Source organism: Dendropsophus ebraccatus, chromosome 11, assembly GCF_027789765.1.
Source record: "Dendropsophus ebraccatus isolate aDenEbr1 chromosome 11, aDenEbr1.pat, whole genome shotgun sequence".
NCBI classification, from domain to species: Eukaryota; Metazoa; Chordata; class Amphibia; order Anura; family Hylidae; genus Dendropsophus; species Dendropsophus ebraccatus.
This window is the reverse complement of record NC_091464.1, coordinates 51,014,321-51,033,811: the sequence shown is the minus strand read 5'-3', so window position 1 is coordinate 51,033,811 and position 19,491 is coordinate 51,014,321. Positions and strand designations below refer to the sequence as shown.

General features: G+C 44.1%; 1 protein-coding gene and 1 non-coding gene across 4 annotated transcripts; both read left to right on the top strand.

Annotated features, from left to right (window-relative positions):
* Positions 1-1,261: 1,261 nt before the first annotated feature.
* Positions 1,262-1,452, top strand: LOC138768228 (U2 spliceosomal RNA). The gene has a single exon (XR_011358959.1). It is a non-coding gene; the product is annotated as a U2 spliceosomal RNA (small nuclear RNA).
* A 4,249-nt stretch (positions 1,453-5,701) lies between these two features.
* On the top strand, positions 5,702-18,160 carry LOC138767755 (adenine phosphoribosyltransferase-like). Of its 3 annotated transcripts, none has more exons than XM_069945512.1 (7): positions 5,702-5,841; positions 6,904-7,108; positions 10,085-10,230; positions 12,680-12,773; positions 15,198-15,344; positions 16,393-16,488; positions 17,669-18,160. In XM_069945512.1, exons 2-7 carry the CDS (start codon positions 7,102-7,104, stop codon positions 17,824-17,826), a joined length of 648 nt encoding a protein of 215 aa, XP_069801613.1. In that variant the 5' UTR covers positions 5,702-5,841; positions 6,904-7,101; the 3' UTR covers positions 17,827-18,160. The 3 variants fall into 3 exon arrangements, 2 of the variants coding, with proteins under 2 accessions (XP_069801613.1, XP_069801612.1); XR_011358846.1 differs by lacking the exons at positions 5,702-5,841; positions 6,904-7,108 and adding exons at positions 9,642-9,873; positions 16,222-16,307 and having other exon boundaries at positions 17,669-17,751; XM_069945511.1 differs by lacking the exons at positions 5,702-5,841; positions 6,904-7,108 and adding an exon at positions 9,642-9,873.
* Positions 18,161-19,491: the final 1,331 nt, after the last annotated feature.

The window sequence follows — 19,491 nt, the reverse complement described above, 5'->3', positions numbered from 1 at the left end:
CCATATTTGAACATCCTGATGAGGATAAAGATGATTCTGTGTTTCCAGAGAATTCATCAAGATCAGAGCCAGGTCCACCAAACCCAATGGACAAACCTCTACCAGCAGATGAGGCAAAACAGGTTTTTAATAAGAATCCAACACAGAGCAGAACCAAAATGAATGCTCCGTCTGCTCCTATGACCACAAGCAGGAAATTCTAAAACTGAACTGGAATCAGAGACCATCAAATAAATCTCTCAGGCCTCATATTGTGTGTTCTTAAGTGTATTATTTAATTCTAAATGTGTTCCCGGCAGCAAAATGTTGTGTTTTGGGACATTTTGCCTGTCAGTTTAGTGTTCCAATATATTTACTACAGGTGTGCGACACAATTTTTCCGAAAACCCTAGAAACCCATAATTTTTGTCCAAAAACCTGCCAAGTGGGCGTATTGTGGGTGTGTCCCTGCCACAACCGCCAGATTTTTTTAGCATACCATTGATTTTTTAATACTAAAAATCAGCCACTTCTAGTCTGGCAGGATGGTTGGGTATTTTGTCCTATGAAATTTAAATTTGAACTTGACGCAAAAAACAGACACAGCAGACAACATAATAGCTGACAATTGACGCATTGTTAGTAAATAAGGCCCCCTATGTTCTTCTTTATCATCCGGACAAGTACAGTCTGAGGGGAAGGAGGCAGGCCAAAAGGTAGATTAAAGGAAACTATTAGCAGATTAGATGAATCTTATTGCACAGGAGGCACCAAGGATGAAGGTATGTCTCTTACTTTCATCCTCGGCACCGTTCCTGTGCACTTATTCCTCCACTCCACAGACCGGTAAGACCATTAGGAGCACTGTACCCCTAGCAACGATCTGGCCTGCTTCATTGATCATCATTAGAAGGTGTGGGCTGGGGCAGATTGCTGCTATGGGGACGGACAGTGCTTCTAATGGTGCTTCACACCCCTATAGTCCATCATAATTTGCAGCCATATAGAAAGGGCTGACTGCAAGGCATTATTGGAAAGCCTACACTTGAGGTCATGTAATCCAGAGCCATTTTTCCCATTGGGAAGGGTAGGCGACAGACAAAAAGAAGCGATGAGCAATTTGCTCCTATGTCAATGTAATTCTCTCTTGTAAGACGATTGGACGATTGGAGAGTTTACCAGTGGGAAGACATGTTATAAAAAACAATGAAAAAAATTATAAAAAAATAAATATATATATATATATATATATATATATATATATATATATATATATATATATATTGCTTCTTGGCCTTTTGGCTCAGATCAAGTGTAGTATCTGTTCTTATCAGTCTAATATCTGATATGTCTCCTATCTGGGGACCATATATTAAATGAATTTTTAGAACGAGGAGATGGTAAAGAGCTTGCTCTATCCTCTCCAGGTATTCACCTGATATTGCAGTGATTCTACTCAGGGGCGGAACTACCGCAGTAGCAGCCATAGCCGCTGCTACGGGGCCCAGCACATCAGGGGGCCCGGGCAGGCTGTCATGTTCCCGGTTAGCTGTTCAGGACCTTTGTCCTGACATCTGCTAACCTGGGAGAATAGTGTGTAGTGAAGCATGCCGGGCCCCCCACCCCCCTCTTCCCAACTTCCTGTTTCCCGACTCCTATGACACTGCTGGGTGAGCAGAGTGGGGACTTCCTACGGCGCTGGTCCTGTCTCCTCACTTATCCCCATAGCAGGTGTACGTAGGTAGGTCCTCTCCTGCAGTGCAACTACACACCTTCCGTGGGCCCTAGTGCTGGGCAATGCCCCCTGCTTCGGATCTCTGCTGCTACCATTTGCAGGTAATAGCTGACACACAGTGATCCCTACTCACTGTGTGTGTCAGTAGCTGGGCAACAGTGAGGAGTCTCCTTCCTCTCAGTTGTTGGCTGTATATATCATCCCCCCCCCGTCCTGGCTGTATATATCACCCCCTCTCTACTTGTCCTGGCTGTATATATCACCCCCCTCTCTCCCTGTCCTGGCTGTATATAACACCCCCTCTCTCCCTGTCCTGGCTGTATATATCACCCCCCTCTCTCCCTGTCCTGGCTGTATATAACACCCCCTCTCTCCCTGTCCTGGCTGTATATAACACCCCCTCTCTCCCTGTCCTGGCTGTATATATCATCCCCCCTGTCCTGGCTGTATATATCACCCCCCTCTCTCCCTGTCCTGGTTGTATATATCACCCCCTCTCTCCCTGTTCTGGTTGTATATATCACCCCCTCTCTCCCTGTTCTGGCTGTATATATCACCCCCCTCTCTCCCTGTCCTGGCTGTATATAACACCCCCTCTCTCCCTGTCCTGGCTGTATATATCATCCCCCCTGTCCTAGCTGTATATATCACCCCCCTCTCTCCCTGTCCTGGCTGTACATATCACCCCTCTCTCCCTGTACTGGCTGTATATATCACCCCCCCTGTCCTGGCTGTATATATCACCCCCCTCTCTCCCTGTCCTGACTGTATATACCCCCCCCCCCCCTGTCCTGGCTGTATATATCACCCCCCTCTCTCCCTGTCCTGGCTGTATATATCATCCCCCCTGTCCTGGCTGTATATATCACCCCCTCTCTCCCTGTCCTGGCTGTATATATCACCCCCCCTGTCCTTGCTGTATATATCACCCCCCTCTCTCCCTGTCCTGGCTGTATATATCATCCCCCTGTCCTGGCTGTATATATCACCCCTCTCTCTCCCTGTCCTGGCTGTATATATCACCCCCTCTCTCCCTGTCCTGGCTGTATATATCATCCCCCTCTCTCCCTGTCCTGGCTGTATATAACACCCCCTCTCTCCCTGTTCTGGCTGTATATAACACCCCCTCTCTCCCTGTCCTGGCTGTATATATCATCCCCCCTGTCCTGGCTGTATATATCACCCCCCTCTCTCCCTGTCCTGGTTGTATATATCACCCCCTCTCTCCCTGTTCTGGTTGTATATATCACCCCCTCTCTCCCTGTTCTGGCTGTATATATCACCCCCCTCTCTCCCTGTCCTGGCTGTATATAACACCCCCTCTCTCCCTGTCCTGGCTGTATATATCATCCCCCCTGTCCTAGCTGTATATATCACCCCCCTCTCTCCCTGTCCTGGCTGTACATATCACCCCTCTCTCCCTGTACTGGCTGTATATATCACCCCCCCTGTCCTGGCTGTATATATCACCCCCCTCTCTCCCTGTCCTGACTGTATATATCACCCCCCCCCCTGTCCTGGCTGTATATATCACCCCCCTCTCTCCCTGTCCTGGCTGTATATATCATCCCCCTGTCCTGGCTGTATATATCACCCCCTCTCTCCCTGTCCTGGCTGTATATATCACCCCCCCTGTCCTTGCTGTATATATCACCCCCCTCTCTCCCTGTCCTGGCTGTATATATCATCCCCCCTGTCCTGGCTGTATATATCACCCCCCTCTCTCCCTGTCCTGGCTGTATATATCACCCCCTCTCTCCCTGTCCTGGCTGTATATATCATCCCCCCTGTCCTGGCTGTATATATCACCCCCCTCTCTCTCTGTCCCGGCTGAATATATCACCCCCTCTCTCCCTGTCTTGGCTGTATATAACACCCCCTTCTCTCCCTCTCCTGGCTGTATATATCACCCCCCTCTCTCCCTGTCCTGGCTGTATATAACACCCCCTCTCTCCCTGTCCTGGCTGTATATAACACCCCTCTCTCCCTGTCCTGGCTGTATATATCACCCCCCTCTCTCCCTGTTCTGGCTGTTTATATATCACCCCCCCCCCCCCTGTCCTGGCTGTATATAACACCCCCCCCCCTTCTCCCTGTCCTGACTGTATATATCATCCCCCCCCCCTGTCCAGGCTGTATATAACACCCCCTCTCTCCCTGTCCTGGCTGTATATATCATCCCCCTCTCTCCCTGTACTGGCTGTATAGATCATCCCCCTCTCTCCCTGTCCTGGCTGTATATAACACCCCTCTCTCCCTGTCCTGGCTGTATATATCATCCCCCCTGTCCTAGCTGTATATATCACCCCCCTCTCTCCCTGTCCTGGCTGTATATATCACCCCTCTCTCCCTGTACTGGCTGTATATATCACCCCCCCTGTCCTGGCTGTATATATCACCCCCCTCTCTCCCTGTCCTGACTGTATATATCACCCCCCCCCCCCTGTCCTGGCTGTATATATCACCCCCCTCTCTCCCTGTCCTGGCTGTATATATCATCCCCCCTGTCCTGGCTGTATATATCACCCCCCTCTCTCCCTGTCCTGGCTGTATATATCACCCCCCCCTGTCCTGGCTGTATATATCACCCCCCTCTCTCCCTGTCCTGGCTGTATATATCATCCCCCCTGTCCTGGCTGTATATATCACCCCCCTCTCTCCCTGTCCTGGCTGTATATATCACCCCCTCTCTCCCTGTCCTGGCTGTATATATCATCCCCCCTGTCCTGGCTGTATATATCACCCCCCTCTCTCTCTGTCCTGGCTGTATATAACACCCCCTCTCTCCCTCTCCTGGCTGTATATATCACCCCCCTCTCTCCCTGTCCTGGCTGTATATATCACCCCCTCTCTCCCTGTCCTGGCTGTATATATCATCCCCCCTGTCCTGGCTGTATATATCACCCCCCTCTCTCTCTGTCCTGGCTGTATATAACACCCCCTCTCTCCCTCTCCTGGCTGTATATATCACCCCCCTCTCTCCCTGTCCTGGCTGTATATATCACCCCCCCCCCCCCTGTCCTGGCTGTATATAACACCCCCCTCTCCCCCTCTCTCCCTGTTCTGGCTGTTTATATATCACCCCCCCCCCCTGTCCTGGCTGTATATAACACCCCCCCCTTCTCCCTGTCCTGACTGTATATATCATCCCCCCCCCTGTCCAGGCTGTATATAACACCCCCTCTCTCCCTGTCCTGGCTGTATATATCATCCCCCTCTCTCCCTGTACTGGCTGTATAGATCATCCCCCTCTCTCCCTGTCCTGGCTGTATATAACACCCCTCTCTCCCTGTCCTGGCTGTATATAACACCCCTCTCTCCCTGTCCTGGCTGTATATATCACCCCCCCCCCCCCCTGTCCTGGCTGTATATAACACCCCCCTCTCTCCCTGTTCTGGCTGTTTATATACCATCCCCCCCTGTCCTGGCTGTATATAACACCCCCCCCTCCCTGTCCTGACTGTATATATCAACCCCCCCCCCCCCCTGTCCTGGCTGTATATAACACCCACCCCTGCGCCCCCTGTTCTGGCTGTATATAACACACACACACACACTGCTGTTCTGGCTGTATATAACACACACGCTGCTGTCCTGGCTGGATGTAAGTATATAAATAGTACTAGTAATATTATTGCCGTGACTGCAGGGGGGGCCCCATTCAAAAGCTTGCTATGGGGCCCAGCCATTTCTAGTTACGCCCCTGATTCTACTACTAATTAAATCGTTATACCATGATATATTTTATATTGTATATGTGAATAACGATGGAGAGTCTTGTATGGCCGCATGACTGAAGGGAATGTACTGTATCAATATGCAATGTGCTCATGGTTGGCACTGGTACATCAAAAAGTCTCTCATTATCACAGGTATGAATAGGATTGCGCAGAATGCAAAACCTAGTTGATAAGGAAGTAGCACCATCATTGTTCCTTTGAATCCATTTGTGTCTTTGATCATCAAGGTGAGACTAGATGTCTCCTGGCAGGGGGGAACAGACAGCTGTATGCACCAGGGGGTATAAAAGACCCAAACATGACTCAGAGAAGGGGGAGAATTTACAAGACAAGGTGTGGCACTTACCTGCAAAGGCTTGAGGAGGAATGAGTAGAGTGATCACATAAGTATAATATGATTAAACTGACTGCAATTTCAAAAGTTACTGATCGCACCAGATCTCACTGCTGAGAACTGCTGCCATCCTGAAATAGGGAGTGTGTGGCAAATCCAATTTATTAGCTTTATTATAATGTATTGGGCGAAAAAGAGTCAGATGTTCAGCTGGCCGAGGAGTAGAGAGCACTGCTGCTCACTCCCTCCAGCTGTATCTCCATATTACAGCGGGTCTCGGCAGTGAGATTCACTGCAATCAGTAACCTTTAACTGTCTGATGAGACTTCAAAAGTTATTACAAATGACAGCAATGCTTTGAGATATTTAATGTTTATTGCGCATGCCTGTCGCCATGTAAATCCTATATTGCTGAAGCACTGATTTTATACCATAGGCTGGGCGTTTTTTGTCTCTGTTTAATATATACATTAAAAAGAAAGTAACATATAAAAATGGATGCTAAGGGTCAATGGGAATCCATTGGATTGTAAGGTATACTTTTTTTAATGTGCACAAAACTGGTTGGTTGGTGGTTGTAATTAAAGTGTAAACTGTAATGGAAACAGTAAAATAAACAAGAAAAAAGGCAATGCGAGCCCATCAGTTGTATATGACATATAACCTTAGAATCTTATCCAGTATGATGGTGCACATTCTTACAATATCTAGCCGTCCAGCTGATAAGGTGAACCCTGGGAGCCTGGCTGCTTCCACTCTGCCCTCTAGTGATGAGTTGCTGGCACTCAAGTGGTGCCCAATAGAATGACTAGGCGATTTTGTAGTACATAGGGCTGTGTCTATCACAGGTTATTGCGCTTTGCTCTACATTATAAGGTGTCTTTAGTGAATGATTTAATATTCATATATTCTATAAAAAAAATATATATATATGGAATATATGGCCATGTCTTTTTAATGTCTTGTAATTTTCATTGATAATGACATGTATTAGCGCAGTATGAGTACAGCTATATAGAAAGTATTATGTGTAGCTTAGTTGCATTTTTTGTAAGCTAGAAAACTCATTCTGTATGGCAATATTGTTTTTTTGTCCTTTTCTCTCTTCCTCTCAGCATTCCAGAATCCCCATGCTCAGTACAAAGACCACAGTAGGCGTACACCATTCTCCTGACTATCACAAGTATATGAACTCTTTCCCCTTATAGCAGTGGATGAATTTAGCCCGAGGTTGAGTTACATAACTGGGAAAGGAGCAAGCATAGGAGCCAGAGAGCACAACTTGTCTCTACACAAACTTCTAACAGTGCAAAATGCCAGGTAAGAAAATCTGTGGTGTCTCTGTGCTGCAAGCATGAGCCCTGCAGGGGCCCTATACAGTCTATTGCATAGACTATTCTGATTTATAAGGAAGTATACATACAAGCCACATACACAAAACACACACAACATGCTTTATCTTGTGCATTGTAGTGCTACACCCAGCTGCCAACCCCCCCTCCCCCATGCCGTGTATGTGTATATGCTAAGTGAGGGTCTAGCAGGGAGCGCCCTTTTGTCTGCTGTGCTGAGGAAGGGCGAATGAAAAATTGTTAATATGTTGTGGAATGCATCTTCTGAGCTGGCCTCAAAATCATTGTTAATTGTTCTCAAGTCTTTAGTATAAAGATACAAATGCAAATTAACAACTTTTCACAGTGATTTATCTCCTTGTCTAAACGCCTATCATTTTTTTTTAAAAAAGCTTGTCATTTGGGAAACAAGCACTTTAAGCAATTTATCTGTACATGTAAAAGGACCCTTTAAGGCCCTAAATGATTATTGGCCGTATTTGGCCAATGATAATCGTCTGGTATAATGCTGCGTTTACACGTAACGATTATTGGCCCGATCGTACGATTAGCGATGTCGGATTTACGATTTTTTTTTTATAATGATCAGCGTTTAGATGGTACGATATATCGTACGAATATTCGCACTGCGATCGTTTTGCGATCGTTTAAGCCTATCTCACACATTGGTTAAATCGGCAAACGACTGTTCACACGGAACGATTTGCGAATTTTTTGCGTACGATGAACGACGATTTGATGACCTGATGAAAGATTTATTGTGCGTCGTTCGATCGTTCGCTGCGTTTACACGTACGATTATCGTTCGAATTTGACCGTTATCGCGCAAATTTGCACGATAATCGTTACGTGTAAACGCTGCATAATAGAAGACAATGATCAGCAGTCATGAACGATGTTGGCTGATTGTTGCTGTCGTTTGTCTTTCAACATGTTGAAAGACAAAACGGCCAGAATACCAACGATCTGCTGCCGTCGCTCCGCGGAATAGGAGTGGCAACAGCAGATCGCCAGATCATCCGGGCAGCACATAGAAGATAGCAGCGATCACCCAGGCAACCCCCCTGCTGCTCAGAAAAGTAACAAAAAACAGGAGTGAATTGAAAACAGAGAAAGGCTATGTTCACACACTGATGAAATTGAAGATGCTGCCTGTGTCTGGATGGTAGACTAGGAACCTGTGGGAGCAGCTTGTGCTTGTTGGTGGATCAGACAATCCCTTCACTGACCGACACGGTGTGGAGTTAGCGTAGGGACCCGTGTGAACCAGAGGACCTGCACGTTGGTACACAGGGCTATTATGGCTTGATCAAATCATATACAGACACTCTGGTGTTTATTTTTAATATAGGCCAAGCAGCATTAGTATCAGCCATAGATGGGATGTGCAGCCGTTCCTTTCTCTCCAGTTTCCGTGAAAACAGAGAAAGGCTATGTTCATACACTGATGAAATTGAAGATGCTGCGTGTGTCTGGATGGTAGTCTAGGAACCCGTGGGAGCAGCTTGTGCTTGTTGGTGGATCAGACAATCCTTAAAGGGGTTATCCAGCGCTATAAAAACATGGCCACTTTCCCCCTCTCTTGTCTCCAGGTCAGGTGCGGTTTGCAATTAAGCTCCATTTACTTCAATGGAACTGAGTTTGAAACCCCCCCAATCTGGAGACAAGAGCGGGGGAAAAGTGGCCATGTTTTTGTAGTGCTGGATAACCCCTTTAATAGTGGTCAGCCTGGGGAGTCTGAAGCCTGTTTAGAGTGTGTGTGTGTGTGTGTGCGTGTGCCCTCACATAACCACTGCCCCCAACACCTTCTAACAGCCTAGATGGTAGGTGGTTTCTTGAAACGACCATCCTGCTTCCCTCAGTCCAATGATATGCCACCTGTCAGACTGTCAACTTGCTGCAGCAGTGGACACTGGCTTCTGACTCATTGACTCACTCCCATCTGCTGAAGAGGGGCGACCTTCACAGAGGGCCATCTACTATAGGGGGACCTACACAGGGGGCCAACTACTATAAAGGGACCAACGTAGAGAGCCATCTACTATAAGGAAACTTCACAGGGGGCCATTTACTAAAGGGTTCCACACAGGCAGATCTCTACTATACAAGATGGCCCCCTGTGTAGTCTTCCTATAGTAGATATCCCCCTGTGTAGCCCCCTTTTATTAAATGGTCCCTGTGTGGTCTCCCTAAAAGGGACCAACACAGGGGGTACATCTACTATAGCCTGTACAGTTTTTTTTCTATGGGTCCCCATGAATCCTAGCTACGCCCCTGGTCCCAACACTGTATGCGCCACTCTCCCGGAATAGAGCAGAATGGAAATATAGAGATATAAGGGGAGATTTATCAAACATGGTGTAAAGTAAAACTGGCTCAGTTGCCCCTGGCAACCAATCAGATTCCACCTTTCATTTCTCACAGACTCTTTGGAAAATGAAAGGTGGAATCTGATTGGTTGCTAGGGGCAACTGAGCCAGAGCCCTTTACACCATGTTTGATAAATCTCCCCCATAATGCCCAGCCTGCTCATCTGGTGGCCTCAGCACCTGGACCTTCACTGATCAGTGACCCCTATGATATAAATTATAGACTGCCTTTTACATTCTGCCTCTGATTGTCACCAAATGGGACATTTTTTATCTACAGACACTCCTTCAGTGTCTGTCTCCAAAGTGAGAGTGTTCGGGATTATGCAAATTCATGGATCATTTCCAGATAAAGGATATTGGAGTAAAGCAGTCTCTCTAAGAAGAATATGGGGGTCTATGAGATAAAGTGTCACTGTTGTTTTGCAAAACTTTTGACATGTCCTAGAGAAATATCAAAACCTTGTATGGGTCTCTATGACTTGTCAAAAGTTTTGCAAAACGACACTGACACGTTAACTTATTGAAAAACTGAAATGTTCTAATGACATATTATATTATTCTATTAATTAAAGGATGCAACTCATCTCCTTTCCACGTGGACCTGTACAAGAATCCAGAGAAGAAAACCCCTGGCTGGTACCTATCATTAATGGCTCCTAATGAAAAAGGACCAAACTATGCTTGGCTGGACCCCTCCAGACTTTACTGCCACCAAGAGGTTTGTTTTATCCTCTCTCCATACACAAATACCTTTTATACTTTTGGACTTCTTGTGACTGTCAGGTGGCAGTAGCAGCCATTTGTGGGTCGCATTGGGCCATTTTTTTTAGTTCCTGCAACCCCTGTTCAACCAACATTCCCATATAGCCCCAGCCTAAAGAGTTTTTCTCTAGATGATCCAGCAAGCCTATTAGTTATGTGGACACTCCATTAATTTCAATGTGCCCCATGTAATACTTCATTTTCCTTGTCAAGGTGCTGCAAGGAAATTGAATATTTGCTACTAGGTTCTGCCAATCTAGTCAATGCTATGACATCTGCACAACCTACCCTAATAAAAAAAGATTTGTCTACTCATATGTCCGAGGGGGAGTTACACTGGGAGAGTCTCTGATAGAGAAGGATCTGGGAGTATTTGTAGAAAATAGACTACAGAACAGCACACAATGTCAGTCAGCTGCTTGTAAAGGCCCTATTACACTTAACGATTATCAGTCATATTCAGCCGATATCGACCATCACGGCCGATAATCGTCTCGTGTAATAGAAGACAACAACCGACATGAACGATGTCAGCTGATCACTGTCTGCCATTGTCTTTCAACATGTTGAAAGGCAAACAACAGCAGCCGGGCAGCCCCCCGCAGCTCCCTGCGCTCCCTCTCCCCGGCTCTTACCCACTCGCTGCTGACGTGCGTAATTTGTTCTGCTTTGCCCCGTGTAATAGGGGCTTAAGGCCAGCAGGATATTGTCATGCATTAAAACAGGCATGGACTCTTGGGACATGGATATGATATTATAAAGCTTTGGTGCGGCCTCATCTGGAGTATGCTGTTCAGTTTTGGAACCCGATTTATGGAAAGGACGTCCTAGAAATGGAAAAGGTACAAAGGCGGGCAACTAAACTAATAAGGGAAATGGAGCATCTTAGTTATGAGCATAGATTGAAAGAACTAAATTTGTTTAGTCTCGAGAAGAGACGTTTAAGGGGAAATATGATTAATTTATTCAAGGTGCCTTCACACATACCGGATCCGCAGCGGATTTCACGCTGCGGGCTTGCAGCGAAATCCGCTGCGGATCCATGTAGTGTGAAGGTCTATGGGTTACATATCTGCAGCGGAATTTTTAATATGTAACCCGGCCCCTTTAACGCCCGCAGCCCCGGCCCGGAGCACACATCACCTGCTCCAGGCTCCTGCTTACTTCGGGGCCTCCCAGCATCTCCCGGTGGTCATCCAATCAGTGACCCCATAGGCCTTCATTATACCAGGATCCGCAGCAGATTTCGCTGCAAACTTGCAACGTGAAATTCCGCTGCGGATCCAGTATGTGTGAAGGCATCCTCAATATATAAATGGCCCCTACAAAAAATACGTTCCAGGTAAAAAAAAAAACCTCAAAAGACAAGGAGCACTGCCTCTGCCTGGAGAAAAAAATGGTTCAATCTCCGGAGGCGACAAGCGTTCTTTACCATGAGAACAGTGAACTTGTGGAACAGTCACCCCAGGATCTGGTCACAGAATATACAGCAGAGGACTTTACTACAGGCTTAGACAAGTTCTTAGAACAAAATTATTTAACATTAATGCATATGTATAGAACCTACCCATCCTCCATCCTCTCCTTTGTTGAACTTGATGGACGTATGTCTTTTGTCAACCATACTATGTAACTATGTACTGTAGACCCCCTGCTTTGTGTGTATGTGATTAATTAGAGGTCTCCATCACAATTTTGCTATGGTGCCTTTGCTTTATGATTTATAAAATTCAGTTACCAAATGTGTGCACTTTTAAATGCTAAAAACTATTGTACATTCACCTGCAGTCAGCTCAAACATTTATTGCATACAGAATACTGTGGGTATTACTGCATTATGGTTTACCTGAGTACACTGGACATCTTAAAGTGACACTAACCTCCTATTTGCATTCTGACATTTCTAGACAGGTGTAAAGGGTAAATTTAGCGGTTTTCATACCTTATTTCATATCATACTTCATGGTGCTTGTTCAAGTAAAAAGTCATCTTTTATCAACTGCAGATTGTATTAAGTGGGCGTGGCCTCGCGGCATTAGCACCACTTAGCCCCACCCACAACACCACAGTTGGACCCGCCCCCTCGCCGGCCATTGGAAAAGGCTGGCCGAAAGGTCTAGACCCCACCCCCTTTACGTCGGCCAACCAATGGGCGTCAAGGGGGTGGGCCAATGGTGCCATTGTGGGTGGGGCTAAGTGGCACTAATGCCACGAGGCCACGCCCACTTAATACAATCTGCAGTTGATAAAAGGACATTTATACTTGAACAAGCACCATGAAGTATAATATGAAATAAGGTATTAAAAACACTAAATTTACCCTTTACACCTGTGTAGAGATGTCAGAATGCACAAAGGAGGTGACAGTGTCACTTTAATTATAGAATTTAATTTTTTTTATATAGGCCCTGCAGAATTGCATTGAAGATCTTCTGCAACCCTTTAAGAATGACCAGATAGATCTTGTTGCTGGGATTGATGCCATGGGATTCATTCTAGGTAAATCTTGTTGACTATAAATTGAATCTTTATTTGGTTAAAGGGAAACTGTCAGCTAAAAAAAGATGCCCCATGCTTACATGGCTTCATAGTCAATTAGTGAATTTGGGTAAATATATAATTTACATATATGTTACATATATAATAGAAATGGCATAGGTTATCTTATAGGGGAAAGTAGTTTAAAATCACAGTGACCACTCAAGACATCAGTCATAGTGACTTTCCCCTGTGGCGTTCTATATATTTACTAAAGCTTATTGAACGTGGGCAATGTCCATATTTTATAGCTGCATTTCACCAATATAGATCTGTTTTTGGAGACATTGTAGATGACAAAGCCTGTTTACCTTATGAATATAACTGTAGGACATCCTTATTACCATAAAATAAGCTAACAAACTCAGCTTAGTTTGTATGTTTTGCATGATCAGCAGTCTGTGTGTTTTAGGGGGCAGCAATGGGGAGCAGTTCATGTGAGCGTCTGAGAGAAAAAAGCTGCTTCTCAGGACCCCCCTCACACAGACATGGCTATGTGCCCCTTTTTCGTACAGCCTTCCCATGCTTCCCCCTATTACCATGCACCACAGCGGCACTCCTCCTCTGTTTGCATAAGAAAGATCCTGCTTATCTAGTTGCTGCTAAGCTCACTGAATTTGTCACTATTTATGAAGACAAAAAACACTGGTCACTGTAAATACCAGACAATTTTGCATTGATTTTGTGCAAACAATGGCAAACTACAAAAACTATGCTCGTGCCCCCCTGGGTGTTCCTGGTGCTACTGAGGGATAAACCTAGTTGGCCAGTCCAAGCCTGCAAACATCTAGCTTGCAACCTTTAGAAGCCATCTGTCTGCTGCCACTAGGGGGAGCTCACTACAAAAGGGGGTTTTCAATTGAGTTTAAAAGCAGTTTGTATTTTTGCTCAGTATTTCATTCAGTATTTTGCAACCAAAACCAGGAGTGGATTGAAAACAGAAGGGCTATGTTCACACACTGGTGAAATTGAGTGGATGGCCGCAATTTAATAGCAAATAAGGCTGTTATTTTAAAACCACGGCTTTAAATGATGGCCATCCATACGATTTCTCCAATGTGTCAACCTGGCCTTTCTCTGTTTTCAATCCACTCCTGGTTTTGGTTGCAAAATACTGAACGAAATACTGAGCAAAAATACACTGTGAACATAGCTTTAAACTGCTTTTAAACTCAATTAAAACCTTTGTAGTGAGCTCCCCCTAGTGGCAGCAGACAGATGGCTTCTAAAGGTTACAAGCTAGATGTTTTCAGGACTGGACTGGCCAACTGGGTTTATCCCTCAGTAGCCCTATGAACACCCAGGGGGGCATGAGCATGGTTTTTTCAAGTGGCTTTATCAAGAGACAGCAGCCACATGTGAAAGACACGGAACTGCAGGAGCAACCATCCATTCATATACCTATCTTTATAGCCAGTTGTCAGGATTTATAGATAGATCATTCATTTTTCATCTGCTCCAGGGTACACCAGTAATGGCGCAGATTAGTAGGTTCACGCTACGTTTTTGCAGTCTGTTTAACGGATCCATTTTTAAATAGTTACTTTTAACATGCTCCAAAATGTGGTCAACCACAGTTTTGTGTATGCTAAAAAATCTTTTAGAAAATTCGTTTTGATCCTTTTTTTTTTTTAAACATTTTTGCATCTGTTTTCCCTCCCTTTAAAGGTACTGCAAAAAAGCAGTGTGGCCCTACACTAAATAACAGACAGTAAAAATAGCTGTGAATGTTGTGTTATATGCTCCATCAGCAAGTTCTGCCCAGAGAATCTGCAGATTTGCTGCAGAAGCTCTCTACTTAATGAGTAAATCGATGTTGTTAACGATTTTCTTCTCCCCCGCTTTCTTGATTAATTTCCTAATTGTCCCTATGCAAATATGTGGCTTAAGAGCATTTGGGGCATTGCTCGCTGGCTCTGAGCACCACCGCGTCCTGCCCAGCCCACTATGCATATTCATAGATGCATAGTTGCCTCTTCGCTGCAGCAGGATTCTTCTCACTATGTCAGGACGGCAGGACGAATTGCGCATGCGTGGAGGAGCAGCCAGTCTCCGACGGGACATCTTCCTGGCACTGCGTGGTGAAAAGGCCACTATGCATCTATGAATATGCATAGTAGGCTGGGCGGGACGCGGTGGTGCTCTGAGCCAGCGAGCAACGCCCCAAATGCTCTTAAGCCACATATTGCATAGGGGCATTTAGGAAATTAATCAAGAATGTGGGGGAGAAGGAAAACGTTAATAACGACAATCTACTCATAAGGTAAAGCGCTTCTGCGACATATCAGCAGGTTCTCTGGGCAGAACCTGCTGATACCGTAGTGACGCATTAAAGGTTTTAACAGATATAACTATTGTTTATATAACCTTTTTTTTTTTGTACAGGAGCAGCCATAGCAAATCATTTAGGGAAAGGCTTTTTAGCCATCAGAAAAGCTGGCCACCTATGTGTTAAGACATATAGCCAATCATATGTTGACTACTCCGAAAGAGAAAAAAACATGGAGATCCGAACTGATGCCATTAAACCAGGTGAGAGATCTATAGGAGGGTGTCTAAAGCGGCAGTATACAGAAGCTCACTGTCTGGTTGCAAAAAAATGGTCAACCTAAGATGATCTTGTCAACACAGAGATATTTTGTAACTTTGTATCACCCTATGCAAGTGGCTACTAAAATCGTCATTCTGTAGCCATGTGTCAGCCATGCAAAACAAAGAGCTGTGGCCCTCCCCCTTCAGTTGTTGCAAATCTACAATTGTAGTTTTGAAACAGTTTTGCCACACTCTGACATGCCTCACCACAGTTTTCTCCTCCCTCTTCTTCATGAAAAATCTCTGCTGCCCAGCTTCCTGCTCGCTCAGGTGTCAGTCAGTATCTGCCAACAGGGAACTTATCTGCAATCAGATATAGTTCAATCTCCTGACCTTTGGAGCTGTGTTCCACGGGTAAATCCCCTGTCTAGGGACCAACAACAGTGTTGTTTTCTTTGGTTCGATTCCCCTGATGGAAATGAAATGTAGTTATTTGTTTTTATTCATTTTTTTTCATTATTGTATGATTTTTAAAAATGCAAAGAATTTCTATTCAGGTCCAAATTCTTTTTGAAATTAATTTTTTTTTATACAATGATGAGAAAAGAATTATATTTAATTTCCATCAGGAAGATCGAACCCGGGGGGGCTGTTGTTGGTCTCAAGACAAGTGATTAACCCTAAGGCAACAGCTCTTACACAGATAGGCTACATGATTCAACTATATCTGATTGCAGATCAGTCCTTTGTAGGCAGTTTATGTCTGGCTGACAGTGTTGATTATTCATGACGAAAAGGGAGAAGGAAAGAGTGGGGAGGGGTGCTAGAGTGCAGCACACATGCTGAGCCACAACTCCTCTTTGACTCTTTATTACAGTAGGAGACCAGAGACTCAAAGAAATTACCAAAAGGTACCATGCTCACAAGGGGACTGCCAACTACAGCAAAGTATCAGCATCCAGGGTAGGGCCCGGGTACTGAGAAATTCTCTATAATCCAGAACAGATCTTAAAGACAAATGTTATATGTCCAGGATATGTTTTTCTAGGTGTGCGAATCCTATTAGTTGATCAGTGGATTGAGACAGGAGGAACCATGAAAGCTGCTATTAAATTGGTGGAAGACCAAGGTGGGGTTGTTGCAGGTAAGAAGCAAAGAAGTTAAGGATTTTTCTGCACAATAAATGGACCTTGTGCTTAGGTGCACAAATCCAGAACAATTTGTGCTGTATATGTTACATTTTAGATGCCTCAATAGTAGAGATTAGTGAACCATTGAAAAATCTGGTTCACAATGTTAGTTAATATTTGCTGTAAAATTCGCAAACCAAACTGTGTCCCTGTTATAACTTTCAAAATCCAAATCAACAGTAGATGTGAAATAAAGCGAATTTGAAATGAACATTCTTTTTTTTCTTTTCTTATCACGCTGTAAAACAAAGCTGAACTTACCAGAAATCCAGGTTCAGTCTCCTGAAGGCAAATTTTCTGACTTGTGCTGGTTGTAAAAAACAGACTAAACACAAGAATTCCGGACAGTACACAGAGTCACGGCTCAATGTGTCCATCAATCACATGACTGCCTTCTCTCTGTGAGCGCTCAGATGGCCTGGGATAGAAAGGACTTCCTGTTTTCTGACTCTTTGAGAAAAATAAAAACTGTCAGAATACAGGAAGTGCCGTGTTTTCAATGATAACTAAAAATAATGAATGTAAATTGCAAACTTTCTTTATATCGCATCTACTGTGGATTTAGATTTTTTTAGGTTATAACGACAGTGACACTAACAAATTAATACATCTGTCTGCTCCCTCGGTGTCCTCTTCCGTGTCCTCATCTACACGCTCAGCCAATCACCGGCTGCAGTGCTGTCTGTTCTAACTTAGTCAGCGATTAGCTAGGCGGAGACAGCCCATTGAGCCAATGACTATCTGAGCAAGGACAGCACCGCGGCCAGTGATTGGCTGACCGGGCTGTCACTCTTGTGACTCGAGTGTGACAGCTGTGGTGCTGGCCCTTCTCCATCAGTCAGTAATGGATTGAGTGGGCTGTCACTCTCTGCTCAGCAAATCACTGACTAACCAAGAACAGACAGATCACTGGCCACAATGCCGTCCCTTAGTCAGTGATTGCCTGAGTGCATGGCTGAAGACACGAAAGAGGACACCATAGGAGCGCAGACGCTTAACAAATTCAGCAACTAATCAAATTTCTGCTCAATTTGCTGCAAATCCAGCTTTGCTCTACTCAATAGTCTATTGTAGCAGTAGAGTCATATTTCTTGGAGACAGTGTGACAGGGATCATTGTCTTTTTATTGTACAGGAGTTGCTACCATCTGTATAGAGGACAGTGATGGAGGCAAATGGGTGAAAGAAAACTACAAATGTTCTGACTGTGTTCCTGATGTCATGCGCAGCCAGTTTAATGGACACTTCTTGGAGAGCTTCCATGCCTTCCACAACCAAGAGGACAATTCCTGACATTCCCACTGGCACCATAGTAAACCATTGTATTTTTCTAAATGAATGTATCCATGTGGTAGTTCAATCTGTATTCTAATAATAGCTTATTTGTTATAGATTTGACTATAAGTAGTTACAGTTACACTGCATTATAAGTGTGAGCCACCGGGTTCCAGCCTAGATCTGCCCCAGAAACTGACATATCGCAAGATGTCCTGACGTCTTAGTCAGCTGCTTTTCACAACTGTTACAAAAATAAGAACCCTGTTCATAGGTTATTCTATCGGAAAAATAGATTTTCTATTGGAAATTGACTTCATTTGCTAAATACTACAATAAAGCAAACACCTATTACCTGGCTTTGTTCTATATTTTGTGGAAACTGAGTAAGCTAATATCACTGGATACATGAGAAATGTTGCTTTAAATGGACAAATCTAAGTTTTCTTTGTCTTGAGGATTAGCAGATGTTTAGTCCTTGTTTTCCCCAACAGCAGCCCCTATTACTTAATGACATTTCTGTAACTAAATGTGTGTCCTTGTCACTTAAAAACATACCTAAAGGCCAAAGGTTTGCATCCTAGAGACACATCCAAAGATTTTATTAATCAGGGTCCAGATGTTCAGATACCCATTGATCATTATACAGAGTTAGGAGAAGCGCTCAGCTAATTGCTTCGCTTATAGGCTTGCTACCTTTTCTGCCTTGCTGAAGAAGACAGGCTTCCCTGTAAGTCTATGAAGACTGTCTCCTGCAGCAAAATGGGTTCAGGAAGTGACGTGCCCTACAATATTCATCTGGGATGTTGTAAGAGGAGCGGACAGGCAGCCATAACAGTGCATAAAGTAAATGACCACCCCTGGTTTTAAAATTTGGTTCATTAAAATGTTAATTTCATAAAAATTGTACCATATTAAAGACACTATGGGGAGATTTATCAAACTGGTGTAGAGTAGAATTGTCTCAGTTGCCCCTAGCAACCAATCATATTCCACCTTTCATTCTTCACAGGTTTTTTGGAAAATGAAAGGTGGAATCTAATTGGTTGCTAGGGGCAACTGAGACAATTCTACTTTACACCAGTTTGATAAATCTCCTTTGTGCCTCTGTGTAATGTCTCTTATTAGACTCGTATCAGTAGATTAGGACACCCTAACCTGGGGATACATTGATCACATAATAGCCCCTGCAGACGATATAGGTTTCACATGAATATCAAGCAACAAATGGTTAAAGCCAAAGACATACTACAGCGTAGCCATTTTTTTTATCATAAGAATGTAAACGTTTTATTTCAAAGCATAATTGTTTAATGTTTCCATAAAAATATATTTGCTTTTACAAAAACAAACAAACAAACAAACATTTTATTGCAATGTGCCCAATGATTTCTTGGTTAAGTCATTTGCATTGTTACTTTCTGTTAAATATCACAAAACTGAGCGTATTGTTACACACGTGGTAAAGATTCCTTTTAAAAAAAAACTACATAGCTATCAAATATCTTTAAACTTTTCACATCTGTGTGACAAGTCAAAAGTTTCTAAAAGTAACAATAACGCTATCCTCTCTGTGGTATATAGGAACAATAGGTATATTGGCCTGTGATTCTCCCTTTTATCATAACAATTATTCAAAAACTGAAAAAGAATGATGGGAAATGTCAACACATTATATATTTT